The 18,480-nt window shown below is 41.3% G+C and overlaps 1 protein-coding gene across 1 annotated transcript in view; it reads left to right on the forward strand.

Moving 5' to 3' along the window:
* Window positions 1-18,480, forward strand: part of LOC120235688 (S-adenosyl-L-methionine-dependent tRNA 4-demethylwyosine synthase TYW1) — a 201,939-nt gene that overhangs the window by 171,206 nt on the left and 12,253 nt on the right. Inside the window, exon 15 of the mRNA XM_039238105.1 lies at window positions 6,859-7,026. Within this exon, the coding sequence (XP_039094036.1) occupies window positions 6,859-7,026 (168 nt within the window). The remainder of the gene's footprint in view (window positions 1-6,858; window positions 7,027-18,480) is intronic.

Raw genomic sequence — 18,480 nt, forward strand, 5'->3', positions numbered from 1 at the left:
TCTCTCCCTTTCCCCCACCATTTCCCCCCTTCTTCTCCCCCTTGTTCCTCCGTCAAGTTCCTCCTAATCCTCCTATACGTGCAAACATGTGATATTTGTCCTTCTCTGCCTGACTTATTTCGCTGAGCATAACACCCTCAAGGTCCATCCATGTTGCTACACATGGCCAGATTTCATTGTTTCTCATTGCCATGTAGTATTCCATGGTATAGATAAACCACATCTTCTTGATCCATTCGTCTGTTGATGGACACTTAAGCTCTTTCCATGTTTTAGCTATTGTGGAGAGTGCTGCTATGAACGTTGGGGTACATGTGCTCCTATGCATCAGCATTTCTGTATCCCTTGGGTAAATTCCTAGCAGTGCTATTGCTGGGTCATAGGGGAGTTCTATTGTTAGTTTCCTTAGGAACCTCCACACTGTTTTCCAGAGGGGCTGTACCAGTTTGCATTCCCACCAACAGTATAGGAGGGTGCCCGTTTCTCCACATCCTCGCCAGCATCTAGAGTTGTATGATTTGCTCATTTTAGCCACTCTGACTGGCGGATCATCTTGTTTCTTATAGAAGGCCTGAGAAAGAGAGAGAGAGAGATGCCCTCTGTTAGTGGTTAGTGCACCTGGGCCACTGAGGACTGGGTCTCCTGCTTTGTTAAATTCAGCTCTCATTTGTCCTGCAGGGTAATGAAGTATCTTCCTTTTACACTGACGTAGCAAAAGGGATATTTGCGGAACATAGTGTACTTCAGAAACAGAACAAGTTATAGAATGAAATTTATTATTTGATTATATGGTTTTACAGGTTTATTTATTTTGAGAGCATGAGTAAGGGGAGGGGCAGGGAAAGAGGGAGAGAGAGAATCCTAAGCAGGCCCTGTGCTGTGAGTCTTGACTCAGGGTTCCAACTCACAAACCGTGAAATCATGACCTGAGCCAAAATCAAGAGCTAGATGCTCAACCAACTAAGCCACCCAGGTTATATTTTTTAACACTATATGTTTGGATATAGTTATATAAGAAAAGTATGGGAGGATTATATCAGACTGTTCACAGCGTTGTAATTTGGAAGAAGGGCAAGGAAAGGCATAATAATTTTATTTTTCATGTTTCCTTGCCATGCGAATTATTATAGTGAGTGGGCATCATTTTTGTAATCCCAGTGATTGAAATGAAATCAGTAAAGGAGAAGGCAGGCTTTCCTGTTTTCAGTCTGAAAAGCATTTTCATTGTTGTTGTTGTCTTAGTAGTTAAATTTAAATTTGGGGGCAGGGGGGGCGGCGCTTGGGTGGCTCAGTGGGTTGAGTGTCTGACTCTTGATGATCTCAGGATCATGGGATCCAGCCCTGCATCCCGCTCCATGCTGAGAGTGGAGCCTGCTTGGGTTTCTCTCTTACTCGTTCTCACTCTCTCTCTTTCTTGCTCTCTCTCTTCCCTCCTCCCTCCATCCCTCCCCCTGCACTGAGTGCAAACGCATGTTCTTTCTCTCTCTCATTCTCACTCTCTCTAAAATTAAAATTAAAAAGTTAAAAATTTTCTAAATTGGAGGAGTTTTAAAAATAATAGTAACAGGGACACCTGGCTGGCCCAGTTGGCAACTCTCGATCTCCAGGTCATGAGTTTGAGCCCCACATTGGGGTTAACTATTACTTAAAATAATAAAATAAAAAAAATCATAACAGTAAAAACCCTCTCTGAAAAACATTTGATGAGAGCTAGCAATATGCTGGGCTAAGTAACCCTCTAAAAACAAACACTTAGCAGTAACTGTGTTATGATAAACATACTTTTGAGAGCATAGCCGTCTGTCGGGTCTGTAAGGGAGTTCCTCTGAGGCTCAAAAAAGAGAGAGACCGCCCTGGCAGTACATTGTAGCCCTAATAGAGATGGGACTTGGGTTTAAAGGATGGAACAGTAGGCCCTTTCACCTTCAGTGAGAGCACAAATTAGGACAGAATGGCCCCTGGAAGCTTGTCTTTCACCTATGCTCTTGCTTTAAAAAAAAAAAAAGAAAAGACAAAGAAAAGTGTCCCAGGGCCTGGCATTAAAAATGGAACAGTACCTCATGGTCATGTAAATAAATGTCTCGAAGATAGGGGCGCCTGGATGGCTCAGTATGTTGGGCATCCAACTTCGGCTCAGGTCATGATCTCAAGGCTTGTGGGTTCAAGTCCCGTGTCAGGCTCTGTGCTTACAGCTCAGAGCCTGGAGCTTGTTTCAGATTCTGTGTCTCCCTCTCTCTCTGACCCTCCTCTGCTCAAGCTGTCTCTCTCTCTCTCTCAGAAATAAATAAAACATTAAAAACAAATTTTTTTTTAAATACAAAAAAAAGAAGATAGGAAATTGATAATACAAATTGACCCTAGGCTAGGGACGTTCCTGGCCTCCCTGCAAAAGCAAACAAGTGCTGGTCGTGTCGTGTGTTTTCTAGGTGTGTGCAAGCATGCATACACAGGGCTCTCTCCTTATCTATATGCCAGAGCCTCACGGGAAATGGGGAAGGGCACAGCTTTGATACACTCTGAAAAAGTACTGATGTAGATCCTCTCAGAATCTAAATTTTTTCAGTATTAGAATTAGAATAATAGTATCCCTTTAGTAGGTTTGTTTTGAGAATTCAGTGGGATAATGTATGCCTGGATTCAGTAAATGTTTGGATCACTTTTCATGAAGCACATTTATTTAAACTAAATCAATAGAAGCTAAATCTTTATTTTATTGGTTCCCCCTTTTCTTTCATTGCTAGTCTGATAAACTATTTTTCTGTCTGCTTCCCTGTAAATGAACATACATTTTAGTTTCATTAGGCTTAAATAGGCCTTTATTTGCTAGCCCAAGAATCTTAGTGATCATTATTTGCCTGCTTGTTTGTGAAAATGTGTTTCACATTCTGAACATCTGCCTTATTGAAAAACTTTCATAGCACAATCTGTTTGTAAATGAAATACTGTCTTTATATTCTCTGCCTTGCATTGCACCTTGAGAATAGCAAGTGCTCCGTAAATATTTGTTGTCAGATTATTTAAACTTATTTTATACTGTTGGCACTGAAACTCTCTTCAGAGCTCAATCTTTGTAGCATGCGTTTTGCAAAACAAATGCTTTAGCCTGACCTCACTGTCTTTCTCTAGACAAAGGTAAGGAAAATTACCAGTTATTCATGTAGCAGTCCCTGACTGGTGTTCCTCAGTTGCTTTGTCTTCAGGCATTAAAGAGTGGGTGGCGGGGGGGGGGGGGGGGGGGGGGGGGGGGGGGGGAAGAGTAGAAAAATCCAGAATAATGTGAATGAAATTTTATATTAGAAAAGAGTTCTGGAATTTAATGTCATATAAAATATGTGACTTGATCTCTAGGTCATTCAGCATAGATTGATTGGAGGTACAGAGAAGAACAGAGCATAGCCCCTGCCTGTACAAGCTTGGAATTTACACACATAATTATACGAGTTGGTAAAAGCTATGTACCGGATATGATGAACTCGGGATCAGGTTAGGCAGGGCTTCCTGAACAGAGATTAAAGAGATGGTGGGGAATTTAGCCAGGTAAAGACTGGATGCTGAGGAAGGCAGTCCACTGAAGGCCTCGTGAGTGGCTCAGTTGGTTGAGCACCCAACTCTTGGTTTTGGCTCAAATCATGACCTCACCGTTTGTGGGCTCTAGCCCTGCATTGAGTTCTGTGCTGACAGTGCAGAACCTGTTTACGATTCTCTCTCTTTCTCTCTCTCTCTCTCTCTGAAAATAAATACATAAATAAACTTAAAAAAAAAAAGGCCTCATGCACCATGCTGAGACACTTGGGCTGTTTTCTGTTTGGTTTTGGTTTGGTTTGGTTTTTTTGTTTGTGTGGGTGGGGGTGAGGGAAGAGCTCTTGAAGCATTTTTAGGATAAAGGAGTGACATGTTTTGGGTATATTGTGCAAAAAGTCATGAAGACAACAGCATTTCTCATTAGACTATAAGAGACAAAAACAAGGAGCACCTGGGTGGCTCAGTCAGTTAAGCGTCCGACTTCAGCTCAGGTCATAATCTCATGGTTCGTGGGTTTGACCCTCATGTCAGGCTTGGTGCTGACAGCTCAAGAGCCTGGAGCCTGCTTTGGATTCTGTGTCTCCCTCACCTACTCGTGCTCTGTCTCTGTGTCTCTCTCTCAAAAATAAATATTAAAAAAAATTTTTTTTATGAAACAATAGGAGTCTTTTGATGTTCAGTTTAATTAGAATATCAGACAGCCAAACTTCCAAAATACTACTCTTCCCCCAGACCTTGAATCCCCACATGAAGTGTCCAAGCAGCCAGTAAAGGACCTTATGGCCTCCGTGTCGTACAACAGAGTGATCCATCCGAAAGGCACCAGTATAATGGTGTGGGTTAAGCTTTTCACTACAAACTCAGGGGTGCATAAGTGATTTTGTTCTTGAGGAGCTTTCTCTGGGTCTGCTTGCCACTCCTCAACCTGTAGATTGCGAAGTGAGTGTTTTTCAGTTGCCACACTGTACCCATCTGTTTTCTTGAGTTCATTCTTTTTTCAAAGTTGTGACGGGACAACTTGGTGCTGGTGATGGATGAATGGGGGGCAGGGTGGTGGTGGGATGAGAAGGTGACAGATAGCTGTGATGTCATAGAAAATGAAGCACTTATAATAAAATTTTTTTTATTGTTTTATTTATTTCTGAGAGAGAGAGTGTGTGAGCAGGGGAGGGTCAAAAAGAGAGGGAGACAGAATCCGAAGCAGGCGTCAGGCTCTGAACTGTCAGCACAGAGCCCGACGGGGCTCGAACCCATGAACCGTGAGATCATGACCTGAGCCGAAGTCGGACGTTCAATTGACTGAGCCACCCAGGCTCCCTGAAAATGAAGCATTTTTAGACAGTCTAGGTAAAGTGTGGTCAGAAATAAAGTCAGGGCAAGTCAGCCATTTGACTGGAGCGTAGAATGCAGTAGCCAGAGCAGAGAGGGGAGCGCCAGCTGTGGGGGAGGGCTCAGGGGTTTCTGGAGGTGACTCCATAGGCTAATTCACGGAGCCCATTCCTGTCACAGAGGCTCAGAAAGCTAGCCACACTGCCTACCCCAAAGGACTTTGCCTGGCTAAAATGAGAACTTTTATGTGAAGAACTTGGTTCTTCACGTGCATGGGAATGTATTATGTGAAGGCCTAGTAATGAAGCACGACTCTCATTCTCTCATTTCCTTCACAAACCCAATCTGTCTTTGATGTTTCACAATTTATTACTGGTGAATAAGAAATAGTAAAATATTTTCCAGAGCTATTGTCATAAATACAAGATCTTATCTAAAACCTCTGTTTAAAGAAGCTTTTTAAATATAAAACATAAGTTCCTTTGAATTAACTACTATGTACGTGCTTTTTCATATAATTCACGTTATCATAAAAAGTATTTAAATTGAAGTTAAGGTTCGTTTTTATGACTCATTTGACCTGTCAGTAAATCATTTTTGTGTTTGGTATACATTCGGGTAAGTTGAGCACAATTTTTCAGCCATTCCTAAAGGTTTTTGGAGCTATTGTATTACTTGCTTTTTTTTTTTTTAATCCATCTAAAACTCAAACTTGGTTTAATGAATTTTATAAAATCACTGGGCTGACAGAGACGATGTTTGTTATAGCTAAGCTGGGTTGCCTCTAGTTTATGCTTAGCAAAGGTCATCTCGGTTTAGCATGCCGGGATTTTTCTTGAGTAGCCATCCGGAGTAGAGCATTTTGCAAAGTTCATCTCAGTCTTCAGCCAATTCCCAGCCCTGAGTGCTTGCTCATCCGTGGGGTTTTTATTCAGTGGTATCCTATCCACTCCACTCTGTGTATGTGTGTGTGTGTGTGTGTGTGTGAGAGAGAGAGAGAGAGAGAGAGAGAGAGACAGAGAGAGAGAGACAGAGAAAGAGAGAGAGACAGAAAGAGACAGAGAGACAAAGAGTGGGAGTGCATGTCTTTTTATTTTAGTTATTCCCTCCTTAGTAGCAACATATCTAGAATATTCAAAACACTTGTCAAGAAAGTTTGACTGTGGAGTATTTAAAGAGCCTGCAGAATGAAGGTACTAACTCTTATTATCAGAAAATGTATCATTACGTAACTTACCAAATAGAGAAACTTAATTATGAAACTTTGGGGTCCTATATGAGTGGGCTGTCAGGTAGAGTTCTAAGGAGTTAGATTTACCATACCACATATTTACAACTCAGAAATTTCTGTAGAGGTGAGATGCCTGTGTATGCATGTAAGTGTGTGAAAGGTATGCATGTGTAGCCACAAATGTATTTCCTGTTTGGCACAATCCTGTGTTTATACAAATCCATACACAGAAAGTCATCTCCTTAAAGAATACTTTCAAAGGGATCCCTAGCTGGCCCTTTGCAGAAGAATCTTACCCACCTTTATCAAACCTAAATAGTATTGGAAATGGGGGGCTCATCTTAATTTTCCCAGTGAAGAAACTGTTCAGTGAATTTTTGTGAGCATCAACCATGCTTCAATTATTAGTCCGGGAGATATATAATCTCTTGAGAATTAACCCATTACAGCAAATCAAGAGATCTGAATGAAAAGATGTGTTATTGGTTCAAACATGTTGTTGGGCCTAGACAGCATAGCTTGTGACAACACGACCCAGTGTCCACGCACCTGCAGTCGCAGGGGGGAGGCCGTCAGCCTGGGACCTCCGGCCTACTTATAGGCGCTGCTAAGCAGATTTTATTGTCTCTCATTCACTGTTACTTTCTTCACTTTTGGACTGGATTGGGTGGGATGGGGTCGATGACCTCTAGAAGGCTCTCTGGCTCAGAAACTCTTACTAGATCTCATTTTAATTAGGTCTGTAATTGTCTCTCACTGTTGTCACACTCCCCCAGGGTGTCACCTACTGTGGAGAGAGTTCAGCAAGCAGTCTTACCATGGCCAACGTGCCCTGGCACGAGGAGGTGGTGCACTTTGTCCGCGAATTGGTGGCTCTCATCCCCGACTATGAAATTGCTTGTGAACATGAACATTCCAACTGCCTCCTGATAGCTCACAGAAGGGTAAGCGTAGCTCAGCTGTGCCTTCTCTCTGCTCCTTCCTTCTCTTTATTCTCCCCTCTCTTTATTATAGTGCATATCTGCCTGTTTGCTACCTTTCCGGAAAGAGACATTAAAGAAGGCCCTCTCTGTTCTGTCTGTTGGGCTCACAAACCCTTTTGTTTTGTTCTTAGCCCTCAGCGAGGCGCTTAAAGTGCTTTCTGGTTTGCAGTTGGTGTATGCTGAAAAAGAAAAGCACAAAACACCCTCGTCATAACCTCTAGTCCTTCCTCAGAATGACAAGAGAAAGCTGAAATAGTAGAAACCCCCCCAGATGACTTCCAGAAGAAATATTGAAGTGTTTATCAAATTTTAGATTGCTTTGAATCACAGCCTCTGGAGAAATTTTCCTGGAGTTTTGGTTTCCATTTTTCCCTCTTAGCGCTTTGATTAGACAGAATAAGTACCCAAATCTCACATATTTCTTATACCCAGCAAAGGAAAAATTCAGCTCTTGGTAAAGGTAGGCCATGAAAATAAGAAGGAAAGTCTACTAATCAGAAGGCCAGTGTTGGAGTAGTGATCACAATATGTTCTTACAGAAGTATTTATACAGAAATAAAATGGCATCTGGGATTTGATTTAAAATAACAAGAGGTGAAATTCCATGGGTGTGTGGATAGGATGACTGTTGTTAGGACTAGATGATGGGCACACAGAAGTTTGTTATACTACTCTGCTTAGTTTTCTGTCCAAATTCTCCATTACTAGGTACTTTTTTTTTTTTTTTTAAGTAGACATGGGGCACCTGGGTGGCTCAGTCAGTTAAGTGTCTGACTTCAGCTCAGGTCATGATCTCACAGTTCATGGGTTCAAGACCTGCACTCTGTCAGTGTGGAGCCTGCTTGGGATTCTTTCTCTCCCTCTCTCTCAAAATAAATAAACTTCAAAACAAAAGTGGGCATGGAAAGGAACTTGAGGGTGTTATGCTAAGTGAAATAGGTCAGGCAGAGAAGGACAGATACCATGTTTTCATTCACATGTGGAACAGGAGAAACTTAACAGAGGACCATGGGGGAGGGGGAGGGGGAAAATAGTTAAGGAGAGGGAGGGAGGCAAACCATAAGAGACTCTTAAATACTAAGAACAAACTGAGGGTTGATGGGGGTGGGGGAGAAGGGAAAATGGGTGATGGGCATGGAGGAGGGCACTTGTTGGGATGAGCACTGGGTGTTATATGGAAACCAACTTGACAATAAACAATTTTAAAAAAGCAGAAAAAAGACATGGATGAACCCTAAAAACATTATTCTAGGTGGGGGAAAAAAAAAAAACCAGACACAAAAGGGCACATTGTATGATTGTACGAAATATCCAGACTAGGTGAATCCATAGAGATGGAAAGGTTGGTGGTAGCCAAGGGCTGGGGGAAGAACAGACTCGGAAGTGACTGCTAGTAGGTGTGGGATTTCTTTGGGGGATGATGAAAATATTCTAGAATTATAGTGTGGTGTTGGTTGCCCATCTTTGAAACTAATCCAAAAGTTACTCAATTGTACACTTTATATACTCTTTTTTTAATTTTTTTAATTTTTTTTTTATTTATTTCTAGGAGAGAGAGAGAGAGACAGCGTGAGCAGGGGAGGGTCAGAGAGAGAGGGAGTCACAGACTGAAACAGGCTCCAGGCTCTGAGCTGGCAGTCAGCACAGAGCCCGACGCGGGGCTCGAACCCACGAACTGTGAGATCATGACCTAAGCGAAAGTCGGACGCTTAACCGACTAAGCCACCCAGGCGCCCCTCAATTGTACACTTTAAAAGGGTGAATATTATGGCCTGTGAATTATATCACAACAAAGATAGATTAATACCAAAATGATAATAAAGGATAAGGATGGGCTACCTTTTCTTATATAAGTTCTTTTTTATGCAAATAAAGTCAGGCTCAATTTGAATATGAAAGACTCCGTTTGTTCTCCCCAGAAACCTAAATGACTTCCTGAACAGCTTCTCAAGTTAATGACATTTAATAATGCGAGATTTGCTCAAAATATCACATCCTGTAGTGTCAATAACCATGAGGTTAAAAGGCTCTCGCACTTTGGTTGCAGTTAGATTGTATGTAGCTGACTTGTGGTCTATCAGATATAAGTATTTAGAAGAATATGTTCTGGAACATCAAGGAACAAAGAAATAAAGGCCACCTGGCACTTGAAATGTTAATTATAGCTACAAAGCTAATCAACTTACAAAGCAAATCTTAAAAATTAAAGCCAAAGACCTAATTTTATTTTCTAGTTTTTCATTCACAGTTAACCCTTTCAGGTAAGATAGTGCCTTTAAAACAATTATTTGAGAGTCGCCTGGGTGGCTCAGTCAGTTGGGCATCCAACTCTTGATTTTGGCTCAGGTCAAGATCTCATGGTTTGTGGCATTGAGCCCTGTGTCAGGCTCTGCGCTGGCAGCACCGAGCCAGCATGGGATTCTCAGTCTCCCTCTCTCTCTCTGCCCCTCCCCTGCTCAGGCATGCACACACATGTGCACACGCACTCTCCCTCTCTCAAAATAAATAAATAAGCATTTAAAAAAATTATTTGATTAAAGGGGCAGTGCTCTGGGAATAATCCTGACTCTGGTGGTAAAGTTCTTTCTCACTCCATTGAGACGCCTCAGTGACCTCCCATTGCTTTTAGCATGAAAATCAAAGCCCTTAATGTGACCCTAGGGCCCTGCCTGATGAGGCTGTCTACCTCTCCAGCTGCTTCTTAAACTGTTCTTCCCTCTCTTTCTGCACTTCCTTTATTTTCTCAGACACAGTAGGTGTTACTTTGGAATTATCTACTCTTTTCTTTTTTCTTTTTTTTTTTTTTTTAGTGGTGGCACTAGAAATGACTATATGATCCTTGACTAATCAAAGTATAATGTTAAAGAATACTTTTACCCTCTACCTGCAATGCAAGGGTCTTAGAACACCTTATTAACCTCCATTTTTCCCTTCCCAACTCAACACGCTGTTATTGTTGTGTACATTAATTACAAATGTGTGTATGGAGAATATTGTTACTGCTGTATGTAGTCACTATTCATTTAGATTTACCTGCATCTTTACCGCTGTTTTGTGCTCTGTTCCTTTCTTCATTTTTGACCCTCCAAATGGGATTGTGTTCTTTCTGCCCCCAAAAGACATTTTAAAATTCATTTTAGTGGGCATCTGCTGATGGAAAATTCTGTTCTTTTTGTTCTGGAAATGTCTATTTTGGCTGGGTATAAAATTCTATGTTGACATTTGTTGCTTTTCAACACAATATAATCTCTTATCTTTTAAACTCCATTGATAAAGTAAGTCAGCTGTTGGTCTGTTGCATCTTTTCAGATAATCTTCCATTTTCATCCTTCTGGTTTCTTTTCATGGTCCTCCCCATATCAACAGGAAGTTCTCAGAAGGGGCCAAACAAACAACTGAAATTTTAGTGTGATAAATGCAATAACAGACAAAGCTGCAAGGTACAAGCCAACATAAGGAGACAGTCTGAGATTGACCTTCATTTTTTCATGTTTGTTGTGTACCCAAGGTGTATCAGGCACTATGCTGGGTCCTAAGAATACAAACCTGAGTTAAAAAAAAAAAAAAACCTCCCTGCCTTTAAGAATGGTCTAACAGGGGCGCCTGGGTGGCTTAGTCGGTTAAGCGTCCGACTTTCGCTTAGGTCATGATCTCGCGGTTCGTGGGTTCGAGCCCCGCGTCGGGCTCTGTGCTGACTGCCAGCTCAGAGCCTGGAGCCTGTTTCAGTCTGTGACTCCCTCTCTCTCTGACCCTCCCCTGCTCACGCTGTCTCTCTCTTTCTCTCCTAGAAATAATAAAACATTAAAAAAAAAATTAAAAAAAAAAAAAAAAAGAATGGTCTAACAGACGGGGTGCCTGGGTGGCTCAGTCGCTTAAGCGTCTGACTTCAGCTCAGGTCATGATCTCATGGTTTGTGGGTTTGAGCCCCGCGTTGGGCTCTGTGCTGACAGCTAGCTCAGAACCTGGAGCCTGATTGATTCTGTATTTCCCTCTCTCTCTGACCCTTCCCTGCTCACACTGTCTCTCTCTCAGAAATAAATTTTAAAAAAAGAAAAAAGAATGATTTAACAGAAAAAAAAAAGATAACTATCAAAACAAACAAATGCCTCGGAGTTTTATCAGAGTAAGATGGAAGAGTAGAATTGAGCCCAAGGGGGCATAGTTGGAAACATACGGTACTATCAGGAGAGGTTTCACAGAGGAGTTGCTGTTTGACTGGATGTTCAATGACGGCCCAGGTAGGAAGGACATTTAAGCAGAAAACAGTCTAAGAAAAGGTCCACGGAGAAGTGCAGAGGCCTGGCACATTGGGAGAATGAATAGCTTGGTATGGCCTGAGGTCAAGAGAAGGACTGAAGGGAATGGAAGGGGGTGATTCGGCAGGGGCAAGAGCACTGATGGCACTGAGTGGCATCCTAATGTGCTGTTTCCTATACAGCACGGACGGGAACTGAAGGGTTTTAAATAGGAGAAGTGACACAATCAGATTTGAGTTTCAGAAAAATTTCTCTGGCGATATTACAGAGGATGAATTGCAAGACTATACTACAGAGAAACCAGTTCAGTTCAGAATTGCTGTAATAGTCCCAACAGTCCGAGGGTAAAATGATGAGGATCTGAAACAAAGGGTATAAAGGGAGAGAGAGCAGAATGGTCAGGTATTAAATGCAGGCCACTCTCTTTCCTCCTAGGTTTATTGTGGGCAGGTGTTGACTCATTACTGCCAAGTAGATGTAGAAGTTCAGGCTCCCCCCTCAGCCTCCATTGACCTATTGTGGGAGGCGAGCCTCGTTGTGGCTAATTTGGGGGATGCAAGTTCAGGCTCTCCCCTCAATAGCCTCTGATACCATTCTGATTAGGAAAGGAGGACCTGTTCCCCAGGGACGGTATGGGATGGACACAAGGGCCTACTTGTCCCCAGGCGGTGGTGAAAGTCTTGGCCCTATGCTAAGCTTCCTCTGTCCCCATCTGGCATGGGTACGGAGAGGTACCTTGCTACCACAGGTGGAGGTCAGTGCTCCCTGCAGGGTCTCCACTGAGACCACAGAGAGGGGCTGAGGTTGCTGGATCCTCCATCCCATCTTCTCTGACAGCTCCCCAGCAGTGAGGAGGGAGGGCATGGCTCACCACGGCTGGGCAAATGTGGAAGTCTGGGATCCCCACTTGCTGCTGACTGACTGGGGTGAGAATGAGGGATTTTTCTCATGGCCTCGGTTGGTTATTGTCTAAAAGTTTTCTGTCTTGCTAGGCTGCCCTTTTCCTCGTCCTTCGGCTAAGAAAAGCAGATTCTTTTGGCCCTGTAAGATCGTGTTTTTATTGTTTATGCCCATGGGTGTTTCTGGATTGCAGACTTCAACCAGGCTTCTGGGCTTCAGCACCCAGCTGGATACAACCACTGTGTTGTTCCTAATTAATTAATATTAAATATTAAATATTTTATTTAAAGCTTTAATGCTTTATTTATTTCTAGGAGAGAGAGAGAGACAGCATGAGCAGGGGAGGGTCAGAGAGAGAGGGAGTCACAGACTCTGAAACAGGCTCCAGGCTCTGAGCTGGCAGTCAGCACAGAGCCAGACAAGGGGCTCGAACCCACGAACCGCGAGATCATGACCTAAGCGAAAGTCGGACGTTTAACCAACTAAGCCACCCAGGCGCCCCTCATATCTACCTCTAAAGTCTTCTTATGTTTGCTTTAAATATACTATTGAGGGATTTTAGCTGTATAGTGGGAGAAATGGGAAGAAGTACATTTCCTCCATTTTGTCTAGAACCAGAAGTCTGTGACCACACAGTTTTGACCTTTATGGGTTTGGGGTATAGTGTCTTCTCAGTGAACAGCATACTGGTCCACTTGGCACACTGTGGCCTAATGATCAAATTATCGGTAGATCATTTCCACATAAACTGGTTTTCTTTATGTTAAAAGTGTCACCCAGTATGGTTACAAGGCTGCCCCTGCAGTGTTACTGGAAAGATTTTCCTGAACCTTCTGTGAAAACATCTTTGCCTGATCCTAAACAGAGCCTATCACATCCCATTTAATAAGTGGGCTAGCAGCTTACAGATGGATGCCTCTTTAAGGGTACTAAAAACAAAACTACAACCAAAATCCAAACAGAAGAAAGAAACAGAAAAAGACAAAACCTAAAGAATAGATAAATCCATAAAACAAATCATTTAGTTCATAAATTGTTCCCTGCTATATTTTTGAAACACAGGACATCTCACAATGCACGTAAAAGAAAAACCTAGATATTTTATTTGATTCCTAATGGCTTTCACAATTTAGGACTTTTACAATTTTTCACAATTTTTAGCTTTGTTTCATGCCTCTCCCAACCCCAGCCCTTCACAAGGTGCTCCCATAATTCTTTCCTCTGCATTTGCCCAAGATAGGCATTCTTCTGCCAGAAATGTATTCACCACCCTGCCCCATCTCAGTTCACCGGCTGAATTTCTGCTCCTTAAAACTGTAAAACAAACCTCCTTGTGCGGAGGGGAGGGGCGGTCACTCTCACATCCATATGCGCATAGAAAAGGCTGCCTTCCTAAGGAGCTGTGGGTCCCTGGAACACAGGGACTGTCATCGCTAGCACTGCCTAGAGGAGCTGACACATAGTAAATGCTCCGTGTTTAGTGAATGAACAGCCTCTTCACTTTCATCTCCTTCCCTTTTTCACTGTCCTACTCTCCGAGAGCAGAGAAGTTTTTCCACCGTCCTTGCTAGTTTTGGTATATCTCTGCCTTCTTCCTTAGTCTTTATTCATTCATTCACATGGCATCATGTTTTTACTGAGTTTGCTGTTTTATAGGCCATCAGTGACCTGCTAGTTGTTAAATCTAGTTGTTTTCCTTTTTTATTTAATTTTTTTTAACATTTATTTATTTTTGAGAGACAGAGAGAGACAGATCATGAGCAGGGGAGGGGCAGAGAGAGACAGGGACACACAGAATCAGAAGCAGGCTCCAGGCTCCGAGCTGTCAGCACAGAGCCCAATGCGGGGCTCGAACCCACAAACTGAGATCATGACCTGAGCCAAAGTCGGATGCTTAACTGACTGAGCCACCCAGGCACCCCAATCTAGTTGTTTTCCTATTCACCGTTTCCTCTGTGTTTTTCTATAGCAGAACTCTGATGCCAATCCATGCTTTTGGAAAAGTCTCTCCTACCCACTACACCGTACTTTTCTGATTCTAGTGAAGTTGGCTGGCAGAAATAAGAATATTGCCATAAAGTGCAGCATTGAAAATCCCTCCATTGCGGCATTTCTTTCTTTATCCATTTCAAAAATTTTGAATTCTCTGATCCAGGATACCACATAGCCCAAAATGTAAGGTGAATTCTTTAAAAGAAAAAAAAAATTCCTAGAGTAATTCCAAGCATTTACATTTAGATGACCTTTAAAGATTCTGCATTAACTTGTAAAGTTTTCATAGATTGAAGCAGCCTCTGGAGAATCCATTATAATCTGTATTACCCTTTCCATACCTAGAATACTCTGTGGTCATTTGCAGTCCAGTGATCTTGTTATTGCCATATGCTATTCCACATACAAAGCATTTCATAATTGTTAGTGGATTATTTTTTTCACATCTCTGTAGAACAGTTTCGTCATTTTTGTTTAATAGTGCATTTATTTATTTTGAAAGAGAGAGCATACGAGTGGAGGGGAGGCAGAGAGAGAGGAGAAAATCCCAAGCAGCGCTCTCTGCACTGAGCCCATGTGGGGCAAATCATTTAGATCATGACCTGAGCCAAAATCAAGTCGGCTGCTTTGGGTGCCTGGACGGCTTGAGCCTCAGGCTTCAGCTCAGGTCATGATCTTTTGGTTCGTGAATTTGAGCCTGGTATTGGGCTTTCTGCTGTTGCCATAGAGGCTGCCTTGGATGCTCTGCCCCTCCCCCACTCATTCTCCGCCCCCCCTCTCAAAAATAAACATTAAAAAAAAAAAAGACTGAGCCACCCAGCCGCTGAACAGTTTTATCATTTAAAGGTGATGTTTAGACTCTTTATAAAGGTGTTTCTGCTCTTGATAAGAGGCTGTTTCTTTAATGGGTGGGTAGAAAGTTCAATGAGTTTCTTTGACTTTGAACAAGTCAAAGAAAACAGACTCAAGTTAAGTCAGCATATTTAGGTTCTAAAGCCGAGCTTGAGGGACAAAGAGAGAAGTACAGCCACACACTGGAAACAGTCTACTCAGGAGGGTGGACCTGCCTGTGAGCTGTGGAAGGAGCAGGTAGGACAAGGAGGTGCAGTCCCCCGTCTGCTTCTGTGTTTTCATTAGCAGCTCAAATGTAACCTTGGACCTGTCAGTCTGCACACTAATGAGACCATGATGAATCCAATACACTTTGATGATTTTAGTTCAGAAACAGTGAATTCCTTCCTCTCTGCTTATTGGTGATATCCTATTATAGTGGATCACCACCAGTGGAAACCAAGTAGTAGGTCATATGTACAGCTTCCAGAAATCCACAAAGCATTGCTTTAAAATGTAATTCCTTCCTTTTTTTTTTTTTTTTTTAAATAAATAGACTTTATGTCTTAGTACATATGGATTGGGATTTACAGCAAAATTGGTAAGATAGTATAAAGATTTCCCCTGGACCCTGGATTTTTCCTGTTATTAACATCTTTCACTGGTATAGTACGTATGTTACAATTAATGAACCAATTTTGCTACATTACTAGCTAAAGTCCATAGTTTATTTAGATTTCCTTAGGTTTTACCTAACATCCTTTTTCTGTTCTCAGATCCCATCCAGGATAATATACTGTATTACATTTCATTGTCATGTCTCTTTGGCTCCTCTTGTCTATGGAAGTTTCTTAGACTTCCCTTGGTTTTGATAACTTTGACAACTTTGAGAAGTGCTCATGAAGTATTTTATAGGATGCACCACTACTGAAATTTTTTCTCATAAGACTTGGGTTGTGGGTTTTTAGGAGGAAGACCACAGAGATAATATCATATTATATCAGGGATGCATCCTGCCAACATGGTTTGTAACTAGTGATGTTGACCTTGGTCAGCAAGCCAAGGCAGTGTCTGTCAGCTTTCTCCACTGTTAAATTACTTTTCCCCTCTCCCCTTCTGTACATGACTCCTTGGAAAGAAGTCGCTTATCTACAGCCCATATGTAAGGAGTGAGGATTATGCTCCACATCCTTGAGGGTGACATAAATAGGTTTGTCTCTTCTTCCCATTTATTAAGGTATTCAATCATGTTTATAACAATGGATTTATGGTATTAATTTTATGCTTTGGGTTATAATCCAATTGTACCTAATTTCCTTTGTTGCTCAAAGTGTTCTAGCCCTGGCCACTGTAATCTCTTCCATTTGCCTCTTTTGCTCTTTTAACATACCCCCATCAGGGTTGGGGGTTTTATTTGTTTTTGTTTGGAGCACTTCCTTACTTTCTGGCACTACAAGATGCTCCAGGCTCATCTTGTATTTTTCCTGCTCCAGTCCTAGAATCAGTCATTTCTTCAGGAGCCCTGGTTCTTTTTATTGAAGAATGGTGTTAGGAACCAAGATCTGGGTGAAGGTGTGCTTGTTTCTGACTAGGGTGTTATTTCTTCTAAAAGGTGTAACAGAGCAAAGGCATTGTATGTATATTCTAGCCTTTGTAAATACACGTGTCTGTAAATATTTCTACCTGTAACCATTTGTGTCTAGATTAAGCTAAACATACTGATATCTCAAACTCTAGTCCATTGATAACATAACTCACTCTAGGCTCCTCCTTTTACTTATTTGTAAACTCCCCCTCTAACAGTGAGAAATCTAGCTCCTAATATCAGTCATCTGTGTACTTAATTGTTCCGTTCCAATATACATGTATAGTAATATCAGAACTTTTAACCCAAGAATACAGTGCTCGTGTGTAGTTCCTTTTGCCTCTAGTCTTCGAGGCTCCACTCATTTCCAGAATTATTTAGGTCAGCACCTTTTGCTCTTTCTCCACTTCAGTGAAGTTATTTCATACATCTGTAGTGTAGTTAGATTCTCACACGCAGTCTGCACCTCTTCCTGAGACCCTTGACCTCCTAAATGATTTTTTTAAATTTTCATACCTTAAGGGTCAGTATTTGTGCTAGAAAGCTGTATGGGTTTTGAAAACCATGTGTCATCATGCAATGTCATAAAAAGAGGAGCATCTTTTTGAAGGTTTATTTGCCATCTATCGGTACATTTTCTTTGGTGAGGTGTCTGTTCAGATGTTTTGCTCATTTTTAAGTTGGGTTGGTTATTTTCTTATTGTTGAGTTTTAAGAAATCTTTACATATTTTGGATACTTGCCATTTACCAGATGTGTTTTGCAAATATTTGCTTCTGGCCTATGACTTTTCATTCTCTTAACTGCACCTTTCTGAGAGCAAACATTTTTAATTAATAAAATCTGGCTTATCAACTTCTTCTTTCATGGGTGATGCTAGATTTCATCCTATGTTATCTTCTAGAAGTTTTAGAGTTTTATATTTTATGTTTGGGTCTAAGAACTGTTTTGAAAACTGTAAGATTTATATCTAGATTTTGTTGTTTGTTTTGCATGCGGATGTCAAGTTGTCAAAGTACCATTTGTTGGAAAGATTGTTCTTTCTCCATCTAAATGCCCTTCTTCCTTTTTCAAAGATCAGTAGACTACATTTGTGTGGGTCTATTTCTGGACTTTATATTGTTACATCCATCTATATATCCATTCTTTCACCGATACTACACAATCTTGATTTCTGTTAGCTTTATTGCACGTCTTGAAACTGGGTGGTGTCAGTCCTCCAACTTGTTCATCTTCTTGGCTGGCTTCTTTGGTTGGCTATTCTAGGTCTTTGCCTTTCATAAAAACTTTAGAATCCATTTGTTAATACCTGTAAACTAACTTACTAGGATTTTGTTTGGGAGTGAGTTGAATCTCCAGATTAAGCTAGGAAAAATTGACCTCTTCCAGTCCATGAATATGAAGTAGCTCTTTTTTTATTTCGATCTCCCATGACTTTTTTCATATAGATCCTATACATTATTTCATTAGATTTTTACATAACTGTTTCATTTTTTGATGCTAATGAGCATGGTACTGTGTTTTTAATTTCAAATTCCACTTGTTCATTGCTGGCATATGAGAAGGCAGTGGGATTTTATGTACTACCTCGTATCTCTCAACCATGCTATAATCCCTTATTAGTTCCAGAAGGGTATTTGGTTACTGTTGATTCTTAGGATTTTTCTACATCGATTAATCATGTCATCTATGTATCTCTTTCTTTCCAATCTGTATATCTTTTTTATTTCCATTTTTAGTCTTATTGTATTGGCTAGTATTTCCATATGATGTTGAATAGAAATGGTGAAAGGTGACATTCTTGCTTTGATTCTGATTTTAGTGGGAAAGCAACTGGTCTCTCACTTAAGTA

Source organism: Hyaena hyaena, unplaced genomic scaffold (genome assembly GCF_003009895.1).
Source record: "Hyaena hyaena isolate Hyena2069 unplaced genomic scaffold, ASM300989v1 scaffold_135, whole genome shotgun sequence".
Taxonomy (NCBI): Eukaryota; Metazoa; Chordata; class Mammalia; order Carnivora; family Hyaenidae; genus Hyaena; species Hyaena hyaena.